This window comes from Prunus persica, chromosome G7, assembly GCF_000346465.2.
Source record: "Prunus persica cultivar Lovell chromosome G7, Prunus_persica_NCBIv2, whole genome shotgun sequence".
Classification (NCBI taxonomy): Eukaryota; Viridiplantae; Streptophyta; class Magnoliopsida; order Rosales; family Rosaceae; genus Prunus; species Prunus persica.
In genome coordinates this window covers 22,013,509-22,024,936 of record NC_034015.1, presented here as the reverse complement: position 1 = coordinate 22,024,936, position 11,428 = coordinate 22,013,509, and the positions used below count along the sequence as shown (strand labels likewise).

The 11,428-nt window shown below is 48.1% G+C and overlaps 3 protein-coding genes across 3 annotated transcripts; 2 read left to right on the top strand and 1 right to left on the bottom strand.

Annotated features, from left to right (window-relative positions):
- Positions 4,724-5,488, top strand: LOC109950424. Its single transcript, XM_020569052.1, has one exon. The coding sequence runs from the start codon at positions 4,724-4,726 to the stop codon at positions 5,486-5,488; it is 765 nt and encodes a 254-aa protein (XP_020424641.1).
- On the top strand, positions 7,334-10,024 carry LOC109950423. Its single transcript, XM_020569051.1, has one exon. The coding sequence runs from the start codon at positions 7,334-7,336 to the stop codon at positions 10,022-10,024; it is 2,691 nt and encodes an 896-aa protein (XP_020424640.1).
- Positions 10,459-11,201, bottom strand: LOC109950422 (KNR4/SMI1 homolog). Its single transcript, XM_020569050.1, has 2 exons — positions 11,121-11,201; positions 10,459-11,046 (listed from the first exon to the last, which is right to left on the bottom strand). Exons 1-2 carry the CDS (start codon positions 11,199-11,201, stop codon positions 10,459-10,461), a joined length of 669 nt encoding a protein of 222 aa, XP_020424639.1.

Below are 11,428 nucleotides of genomic sequence, written 5' to 3'. Positions count from 1 at the left end.
GGCCTATTTTGTTTTTAGCGGCCCTTAAAATGGTCTAGTTTTTGTCGTTTAGTGGCCATTATTGGGCCTATTTTGTCTTTTAGCGGTCCACGATTAGGCCATTTTCGTCGTTTAGTGGCCATTTATTGGGCCTCTTTTGCCTTCTTTGGGCCTTTCTTGTCGTTTAGTGATTTACATGGCCTTTTTCGTTTTGTAGTGACTCTTTTTTGGGCTTACTTTGTCGTTGAGTGGCCATTCGTGGGGCCCATTTTGTAGTTTACTGGCCCTTCATTGGGCCTATTTTCCTTGTATGGGTTTTCCAGTGGGCCTTTTTAACAGTTTTCTTCGCCCATGCCTAGTTAATCCAAAGCCTCTCTCCCTCTCTCTCTCTCTCTCTCTATCTGGGGTCAAATATGAGGATGGGCTTTTATGGCCATAAAACAACCCATGAGTTTACATAAATTATGAAAAAGACATCTAAAGCATCGGGCGTCATGTTTTACATTTTTTACTTTTCTGCTGATTTGACTTCCTCGTTGGATTTAACATCTCCTTTGGAGGATTTTATATTAAAAATAGTCGAAATTTAACCCCTACTTTTAAAAATGTCAGTTTTTATAAAACCTTTAATTCTATTTGAAGAAATTTGACATCAAACTGAGGAACATACTGCAACATACTGATGTTCCACTGATGAGAATATGACCATGATTCTGCAACTCACATATCCCTGCAATGGCAAAGTCAGTTTACAAGTCTAAAGATGTTAAAAAAGGGCAAATAATAAAGGAAAACGGATAACCCTCAGTTAGAAAACAGTCTATCTCATCACCCATGACTTATCAAAATCATGTTAGGAAATTAATAAAATATATTACTATAAATTCATGTTATGCAATCAACTAAGGTTTGACATGCGTCACATATGAAACTGGACGTTTGAGCATTCATACAGAGACACACAAAAGAAGAAGACCACAGATACGGATCTCAGCAAATCATGAAAGTCAGCATTGTCCATTTAGTACTACAGCCCTAAAGATGAGTGGTAAAATTCTATCATATAGAAGGTTTAACATAATTTGTGATGGGAGAAAGTTCAAGGTCATTAAAAGTAAATCAAACCCATATTGCAGATTGGGGGAGTCCAAGACCCCATGAAGAATTCCTTGCTATATTTTGGAGCCTGCAATGCAAAGAGATAATCGTTCTTTGGTCGTTCATATGAATTTTGGAAATTACACTTCCATCAAATCATACTTGTCCCTGTGTTGTGGCGCCACTTGTAAAGCAGGTAGGGGCGGGCAATGGGTTACCCATTGGCGCCGCATAAGATAGGATCTATTTGAATAACTCAAACCCAAAGGTTCTTCAGTTGCCCCTAACAAACTCTAGGAAGTTGAATAAAATGCTTAAGGGAAGCAGGGTTAATATCCTATATAAATAATGGTATGATTTAATCTTAAATGATAAATTGAATATTTTTACAAAGTCCTATATGTATTGAAATGTCACTGTCTGCATGTGTGTGTGTGAGTGAGAGAGAAAAATATGAATGGAAGGATGGAGGTCCTTTTACTAAGGCTTCTCTTTTCCTTCCCACGGGCTTGTCACAAAATTCTAGAGAAGTACCACATCTTGTTATGCTCTAAAGTTTAAGACATAAGAAACTATCATAAGGCTTAAAGGGCAGCTCACTTAAAGAGCAGACATAAGATCATTCTACAAATTGTAAAGAAACAGGAACAAATGGTGGTAGTATAAAATAAACGTGCCTGTATGAGAAATTTCTTGGAGCATCCTTTGCAATAAAGGATTTAGAAAGCGACTTTCCTTGAAACTTCCAGATTCATACGTTTTTTCAAACACAAGTTACAAAAGAAAATGCAAAATCAAAACCTCTTTAAAAAATACATAGTTTGTACAATGACCTCAAAGAAACTTAAATTTGGACTCAGCAGAAATTTAACTATACTTGAGATGTAGATAATGTAAACATGGTTTTTCTCTTTTTTCCCATTTTTTTAACTCTCGATCGAGATAAAGTTGGAAATATAAACAGAAAAATAGAAAAGGAAAACTCATTTGTGCTCTCCCTTTTCACCACCAATTTCTTGTCCTCAAAATAAGGGAGGATATGAAGTTGGTGATCAGAATAACGCTCTCTGCTCTCTGTGATCCCAAATCTTTAAAAAATGCATCTGATGCACACCTACATTGAAGTACCCTAATTCGACTCCACTCCATAAACTTCATTTATTGTTTAAATGCTATTATTTCTACAACTATTAGATTTAAAGCCAATCAGGTATCACCGCGTGAGGTGAAACCCTAAGCGTTCTTCTATCATGCAAAGGAACCCTAGAATTAATACAAGAAAAAGGTGTGAACAGAAGAATAGGGCAAAAATGCTCACCATTATTAACACAAGTCTATCATCACGCCAAGAATGAGGAACCCTCGGACGGCACCATCGATGTCTCGTACATTCTCGATGTGTTTCCCTAAGCAAAACACATCCTCTTCCGATCTAAATAAAAAACCCTAGAATTAATACAGGAAAAATGTGCGAACAAAAAGATAGGGTAACGACGCTCACCCCAATGGACGACATCGTAGATCTCGTGAGTGTATTGTCTCCATTGACGGTGGCCTGCGAAGCCGATTCGTTCTCCTTAGCCATCGAAAAGCCCTAAACCCAAACTGTGCTAGTAATTCTCAGGAAGCTAGCATCGTCGACATAGTTGCGAATGTAAAAATGAATTCCTAGAACAAGACAGAAGCAAAATTTTCTCTGGCAAATCATAAACTCGAACCTTGAATTTCTAGAGAATCTTAACCTTGGGCCCTGATTGTCTGAAGAAACCTAGCCCCTCGGCCTAGATTGGAAAACCACAACAGATAGTAGAATGAGGCCACGGAGTCGGCCTTATGAATGGCCCAAGGCGGGTCCCGATTGTTATAGTCCTTTTACCGTGGTAAAAAGACCTTCTTATCCTTGATGTTTTAGACTGAAATGAAGACGTGTCCAAGTGTTTTCTTTCTTGATACCGAAACACCCAATGTGGGCCTTTGCTTAACAAATCAAAAGACATATTGGGTGGAATGAGAAAATGTATTGTACACCAAATTGCCATGTCTGTTATCAAATTTCAATTTGATGTTTTAGATTTGACATTTCCCTTCGGAGAGAGCTGCAATGTGAGATCAAATGAGCATATCATTATCCTTGCAAATTCTTGGAAGACAAAAGGACAGTTTCTGAAGAATTGCAAAAGAATGAAAACAAATAATTGCTAGAAGAATGCTCTGAGTATTATGTTCCTGCGTGACTCGAGCTAAAAGTTGAATTTAACAACCAAAAACATAGCTACATACGCATAATTAGTACGATAAATTGAGATCTAATCATCTAATGATGAATGATAGCTTGCTTAGAGAGAAAGCCTCCCACAAAGACGCCAGAAGGCTTTTATCATGGTAAGTCACAGAAAATGAGAAAAAATTTAGTCAGCAACCCCATAATACAAAAGACCTCCTTTGACTTATCTCCCGAAACAACGGAACCATTTGAGTCGTATGCTTCAAACTTGTGCCAGAGAGAAAAAAGAAAAAGAAGTAATCTCAGTGGATTAGCAGTGAGTTATATATGAACAAACAGATAAAAGTGGTCCTCAGTTGAAGCAGACAATGAAAGAAAGCACCATTGAAAGGATAACATGATTGTTTATACCGAAATAAACGGCCTATTACCACCGAACACGTGGATGGGATCGATACTGATCAACGGACCCATTCGGCATGCTACCTACCGAAGCCATCTATCTTGGCCTCTTTCACCATCAGACACGTGCCATGCTCACAATCCATGCCCAGAGTCTCACATCGGAAATATGAGCACAGTGCACACCTCCCAAGGCCTATAAAAGGAGACCCATATCCCCAAAAGGAGGGGATCAGAACCAACGGTACGCTATCGTGTGATCTATCAGTTAAACTTTACTAAATCCGTACTTACTTAAGCATCGGAGAGCCTTCGGTCGGTACCACACCGGTACCCAAGGATTTACCGAACGTATCCTTTTGTAGGTACTTATTCTCCTAAAGTAGAATGCTTACCGAAGACAGTCACCTACCGAAGGGATAATTTAACTAAGTTGACGAATCACGTGCGCAACCACTTTTTCGCGTCAACAGTTTGGCGCCGTCTGTGGGAAACCGAAAAATTATCAACCCACTATCTCCTAAACACATGGGGACCACTTCAATACCTACGTTCTTAACGGAAGAGGGAAGACCGTTCGGAAGGCAGAGCGGAGCTAGCCCAGCGCTACCTCCAGGCACTCCCTTCGGAAATGCCCCCGCTACCCAAACAACCGCCGAAGCCGAGCTGGCAGCCCAAATCGCAACCTTACGGAAGGACATGGCGAGGCTTTAGGAACACAACAACTTTCTTTCGTCCAAAGTGGACGAAACCCAGCAGCTGCTCCACCAGCAGCACACGCAGAATATCCAGATAACTCACTCTTCCGAAAGCCTGCAGACCCCTCACGGGAGGAAGAAACGCGATAAGGCAGCGACGGCAACGCCCGCTCCTTCCAAACAATTGGTGGTCCCGCCACCCAGGGATCAGCCACATGTCCCGAAGAAGGTCTACACCGATTGTCGACATCGGATCAATGATCGGGAGGCAGAGAGACAGAGGTCTCCGATCAGGATGAGCGCCCGACTAAGGGATTCACGGATGAGGGTCCTGGGGGACAAGTCGCCCATTCGGAAAGTGAGGGGGTTGGGCCCTGAAGAGGAGTCGGAATCCGAGTACATCCCGTCCGGGACGCAAACTTCCACCTACTGTTCGGCAACACATTCGCGGAACTCGGAGGTTAACCCACTCAACCTACAGAGGCGAACAGAAGACTTCGATTCCGAGGAAATTCCTAGCCGAGACCCCGCTGTACGACTCCTTTTCCAAAGAATCCAGAAAATAGAGAACGACAACGCCCGCTCCCAGGGGCCAGAGTGGGGAAAGCTTCGACCGGGGCCATTTACCAAGCGCATCCGGGACTCTCGGCAGGATCGGGAAGGGCAGCAGCTTCGGATACCGTTCTATACGGGAACGGAAGACCCCTTAACCCACCTCCACTCATTTCAGTCCGCCATAGGATGCAAGGGCTTGAGCGATGAAGGACAGTGCCTGCTATTCCCGTCCTCCCTTACCGGGGCAGCCCTGAACTGGTTCTACCGGTTAGAGCCAGAAACGGTAGACTCCTTCGACGAACTGAAGCAGATCTTCCTCAACCACTTCATGATTCAAACGGACCGTCTTTACTCTGCCGATGATCTGTACACGATTCGACAAGGAGAGGACGAACCGTTGAGAGAATACGCGGCGCGCTTCAGTCACGAGTACTCAAGGTGTCCGGAAACAGACGACAGGGCAGCCTACGGCGCCTTTAAGAGTGGCCTTCGGTCCTCACATTTTCGATACCTAGTACACAGCAGCAACTAGCGCACGTATGACGAACTGATGAAGCAAGCGGCCATCCACGCCAAGGCCGAATACTTCAACTCGAAGACCACGGCTTCGGCACCACGAGGAAATGCCGAATCAAGTGCTTATCTGGCAAAGGCGACATCTTACGGGAGAACCGACACATACTCGGCAGGTCATAAGAGAAAGGACGACCGCGCCGATCGAAGAGAACCCTCGAAGAAAGGGAAAGGGCGGTACGGTCGCAACGACCACCGAGCGCGCCTGCCGAATCATGACCAAGCCAATGAAGTCTTCACCCTGTTGAACAATACCTACGAGGCCGTCCTGATGAACGAACAGGGAATAATACCGAAGTCGAATGCCCGAAGACCAAACCGGCAAGACAACCGAGATACCGGTAAATTCTGTCGATACCACCAGCACAACAGTCATAATACAGAAGACTGTATAAGCCTGAGAAAAATTGTTGAGCGATTCATCAGGGAGGGGAAGCTGGATCAGTACATCGCCCGGCAGCCAACGGCGCCGTGCCGAATCCGGTTCGGCAGATAAACATGATAAGCACTATAGCGGTGGCCCCACCATCGCAGGAATGAGCAACCGGTCAATGAAGCAATATGTGCGGGCCGCGCAGTTTCCTCAGGTGTTCGGCATAGAGCTTAATCGGCACCAGGAAATCCCGAAAGTTCGTTGGGAGCCAATCACATTCTGCGAGGAGGAGGAAGAAGGCATCCTCTATCCCCATGACGACCCAATGATCATCCGGGCAGAAATCGCAAACTACGACGTAAGAAGAGTACTGATCGATACCGGGAGCTCGGTGAACGTGATTTTTTCCGAAGCTTTCCGAGGGATGGGAATAAAGGACTGCCAGGTAAACCGGCAGTTGACACCTTTGTTGAGTTTCTCCGGAGATTTGGTCCAACCGATCGGTAGCGTAAAATTACCCATCATCTTCGGCACCGCGCCAAGGAAAACGACGGTATACGATCAATTCCTCATCGTTGATTGCCCGACGGCATACAACGTCATAGTTGGACGAACGGCGCTCACCATGGTCAAAGCGCATCTTTCCCCCCACATGCTACTGATGAAGTTCCCAACCCCCTACGGCACGGGGGCTGTCCGGGGAAATCAGCTAAGCGCTCGGACTTGCTACGCCACGGCACTCAAGTCAACCACTGTCCAAGTACCCGATGAGACCATGTCTGTACGGGGGATACCGAACGGTACGGGACCCGTTGGCGACCCTAGGGATGAGTCCCCGACTCCACACACGCAACCTGCCGAAGAACTGGAAACGATAACCCTGAATGACGAGCAGCCCGATCGTCGGGTTAAGATCGGCACCAGACTCACCCCTAACCTCCGAGCGCAGTTCATAGACTTCTTACGGCTTCATTCGGAAGTATTTGCGTGGTCTTACGAGGGTATGCCCGGCATAGATCCTGAGGTCATCAGCCACAAACTCAGCATCTCCCCCGCATATAAGCCTGTAAGACAGAAGCGCCGTTCGTATGATGCCGAACGATACGAAGCGATGCGCACAGAGGTCAACAAACTTCAAACCATCGGCTTCATAAGAGAAACTACGTATCCGGTATGGCTGGCAAACTCGGTGATGGTCCGGAAGGGTACAGGCGGGTGGCGGATGTGCCAAGACTATACCGATCTGAATAAGGCCTGCCCGAAGGACAGCTTTCCGTTGCCACGGATAGACCAGCTCGTGGACGCCACCGCAGGACACGAACTGCTGAGCTTCATGGACGCCTATTCGGGATACAATCAGATATTCATGCACCCCCTGACAGCGAACACACTGCCTTCATAACGGACAGGGGTTTGTACTGTTACAACGTCATGCCGTTCGGCCTGAAGAACGCGGGGGCAACGTATCAAAGGCTCGTCAACAGAATCTTCGCCAAGTACATCGGCAACATCATGGAGGTTTACGTTGACAACATGCTAGTAAAGAGCAAAACCGCCGAGGAATATCTACAGAATCTGTCAGTCATGTTCGGCGTACTGAAGGATTATCGGATGAGGCTGAACCCAACGAAGTGCGCCTTCGGTGTATCTTCCGGAAAATTCCTCGGATTCATGATCAGTGAGAGGGGTATCGAAGCGAACCCCGAAAAAATAAAAGCAATCATCGATATGGAGAAGCCGAAAACGGCGAAGGACATTCAAAGCCTTACCGGACGCGTGGCAGCCTTGACTCGTTTTATATCCAAGGCCACCGACAAGTGTGTTCCGTTCTTTAAAGCCTTGAAAGGGGGCAAACGGGATATCATCTGGACTGCCGAGTGTGATAAAGCGTTTCAAGAATTGAAGGACTACATGGGCAGAGCACCCCTCCTGTCAAAACCACTACCTGGGGAGATTCTCTATCTATACCTTTCGGTATCTGGCACTGCTGTCAGTTCGGTGTTGGTCCGAAAGCCAGAGAGGGCAGAGCTACCAATTTTCTATGCCAGCAAAGCACTCCAAAGCGCTGAACTTCGGTATCCCCCATTAGAGCAGCTTGCACTAGCCCTGGTAGTCTCGGCACGAAGACTTCGGCCATATTTCCAAGCACACGGGATCAAAGTTCTGACCAACCAACCGCTTCGGCAGGTGCTCCAAAAACCAGAGACTTCTGGCCGATTGATCAAGTGGGCGATCGAACTCGGAGAGTTCGATATACAATTCGTGCCAAGACCCGCCGAAAAGGGTCAAGCCGTTGTCGATTTCATCTCCGAACTCACCCCATCAACGGCACAGCCGACAGTCGAGCCAGTTACCGAAACCGGAATGCCAATGGAGGTAGACGCCGAACGGCTCGACACCTCAAGGCCCGTATGGGTTCTGCATGTCGACGGCTCGGCAAACCAACAAGGATGCGGAGCAGGCCTGGTACTGACAACAGCAGAGGGACTCAAGATCGAGTACGCCCTTCGATTCAACTTCCGAACCTCCAACAATGAAGCCGAATATGAGGCTCTCTTGGCCGGCCTTCGGTTAGCCAAGAGCATGAACGCAAAACAAATCAGGATTCACAGCGACTCCCAGCTCATTGTGAACCAGGTAACGACAGACTTCGTGGCCAAAGACGCCTCCATGAACGCCTACCTTTCATCCACCCACCAGCTGCTCCAAAACTTCCGAGCCTACGAGATCAGGCAGATCCCCAGAAGCGAAAACAGCCATGCCGATGCATTGGCACGCCTAGCCTCGGCAATAAACGATAAAATCGGAAGAAAGGTACCGGTGGAAATTCTTGCCCGACCGAGCACGGTAGCCTCCGAAACATTTACCGTACGGTACGAGGATACATGGATGTCTCCTATCTACTCGTACCTGACTAACGGCACCCTTCCAGAGGACAAAGCCCAGGCCCAAAAGCTTAGGTACCGATCGGCAAGGTACACCGTCATCAACGACGTCCTTTACAAACGTGGCTACACAACTCCATATCTCAAATGCCTTACGGCAGAACAGGGGGACTACGTCCTTCGGGAGATCCATAACGGTGTGTGCGGCGACCATTCCGGATCCCGATCACTCGCCCACAAAACCTTTCGGCAGAGGTACTTTTGGCCGACCATGCACCAGGACGCTATCTCGCTGGTGAAAAAGTGTGATAAATGCCAGCGTTTCGGCACCATACCGCACATCCCTGCCGAACCCTTGACGCCGATTGTGAGTCCTTGGCCTTTCGCACAATGGGGACTGGACCTGATCGGTCCAATGCCGCAGGGCAAAGGCCAGGTGAAATACGCGGTGGTTGCCGTTGACTACTTCACCAAATGGGTAGAGGCCGAGCCTCTGGCAACCATAACGGCAGCAAGAGTGGAAGACTTCGTTTGGACTCATATTTGTTGCCGGTTCGGCATCCCGTATGCAATCATTACCGACAACGGCAGGCAGTTCGATTCGGAGCTCTTCAGGCAATTTTGCACCCGCCTGAAAATCAACTTGTTTTTTGCATCACCGGCCCATCCCCAGTCAAACGGCCAAGTAGAGGCAATAAACAAAATCATCAAGAAACTGCTGAAACGGCAGCTGGACAAAGCCAAAGGAGCCTGGCCAGAAAAGCTTCCCGAAGCGCTATGGGCCATTCGGACCTCCTACCGAACGTCCACAGGAGAGACCCCATTCTCTTTGGCTTTCGGTTCGGAAGCCGTTGCGCCAGTAGAGATTGGCGAACCTTCCTACCGAACGAAAACCTTCGCACCGAATCCAAATGAAGAAGCACTTTCTCTAAACCTCGACCTTCTTGAAGAGCACCGGGCACATGCCAACCTTCGGAACGAGGCCTACAAGCAACGTGTCTCTCGGTATTACGACTCTAGAGTCAGACACCGCTCATCCCGAATCGGTGATTGGGTCATGAGGAAGGTGTCCCTAGCAACTAAGGATGCCACGGAAGGAACCCTCGGACCTTCCTGGGAAGGACCTTATGAGATCATCGGTATCCTTCGATCGGGAACCTACTGCCTAAGAGATTCCAACGGCAAGACCCTCGGTCATCCTTGGAATGTAGAACATCTCAAATACTATTTCAAGTAACCTAGCCTACGGCAGAAAAAATTTATAACCTAGCCTACGGTAGGACAAAATTGTAAACGCCTTTCGGCAGAAATTAATGGAAAGCCTTCGGCACTATTACTTCAGAAACTCTTGTTAAAATCTCTACTAGCCTACGGCGGCCAATATAGGCAAGATAACGTTCTACGGCATCTTTATTAGCCTACGGCTATAAATATTTTCGAAATTATTACCCTACAGATCCTGTCGGAACTCGTCAATTTCGAAGTGGCCTTTAAACGTTATAAATCCTATGCGATGCGATCGGCAACTTAAAAAAAAAAAGGTTCAGATCGAATAAACAGGAGAAAAATATGCATTTAAATTAAAGATGCCCTCGGCATCAATATGTTCGGTACATACAAATAAAAAAAAAAGAAAAAACTAACTATTACAAGCAAATCGAAGCGAGGCCCTCAGGCTTCGTCACCAGCAGCAGCCTCGGCGGGTCCAGAGCCTTCGGCGGCGTCCTCCCCCTCATAATCTTCAATCATTTCCTCGGTAATCCCTTCTGGTAGAGGAGGAGGGTCGGCAATGAAGTTTAAGTTCAACTTCTGCCCAGGGTTGTACCGCTTGAATCGGTACAACAGGTCCGCCATCTCCGAGCCCACTTCCTTATCTAGAAGGATAGAGAACTCGGAAGACGGACGGTACCCCTGGATAGCCGACTGAACCGCAGCCTCGATCTCTGCGGCCTTGGCCCGTTCCGATTCCTCCAGGGCCGCCTGCGCCGCTGCTTTCGCCCGCTCCGACTCCTCCAAAGCCACCTGCACCGCGTCTTTGGAAGCCTCGGCATCCTTCGTTGCCTCCAGCGCAGCCTCCAGGAGCCCCTTCATCTCCTTCACCTGCCGTTCGGCAGAATCTTTCTGCTTGGCCAGGAGGGCGTGCTCCTGGAGCGCTTTGCCAGCCTCGGCAACCTTGGACCTGCCGTCCTCGTACGCCTTCTTAGCACGCTCGGCTGCAGTGATGGCCCGCTTAACGCAGAGCCACATATCCATGGATGCCTGCACAAAACACCGAAGGTCAGAAGCACAAAACACAGTAGGAAAAAACGACGAAGGAAGAGGAAAAATCTTACCGCGGCCTGAAGCCGGAAGGCGCGTCCAGCCTCCTCCCGAAGGAACTTCTTCGGCAGTTCGTCAACCTCCGGCAGCTCCATCTGAGAGCCGAGGATCATGTGGTTGACGAACTGGACGGTTTCGCAGGGAAGGCGATGGAGATGGCCTCGGAAGGACCGTCCTCGTCCTCCACCGCAAGGACGGCCCTGGGAACTTCCGGCTGGCGAGGGCGCTTGGGGACCGGCTCGGCCTCCAGATCGACCGTCTCCTGACGCTTGCCGGCAGCCTTGGAGGTGGCAGCCTCGGCGTCCCGAGGCCTCGGCGCAAC

Coding starts and splice junctions, on each gene's coding strand:
- LOC109950424 (XM_020569052.1), top strand. CDS start 4,724: ATGAGGGTCCTGGGGGACAAGTCGCCCATTCGGAAAGTGAGGGGGTTG.
- LOC109950422 (XM_020569050.1), bottom strand. CDS start 11,201: ATGGAGCTGCCGGAGGTTGACGAACTGCCGAAGAAGTTCCTTCGGGAG. Junction 11,047..11,120: donor CCTTCCGGCTTCAGGCCGCG/GTAAGATTTTTC, acceptor TGTTTTGTGCAG/GCATCCATGGATATGTGGCT.
- LOC109950423 (XM_020569051.1), top strand. CDS start 7,334: ATGCCGTTCGGCCTGAAGAACGCGGGGGCAACGTATCAAAGGCTCGTC.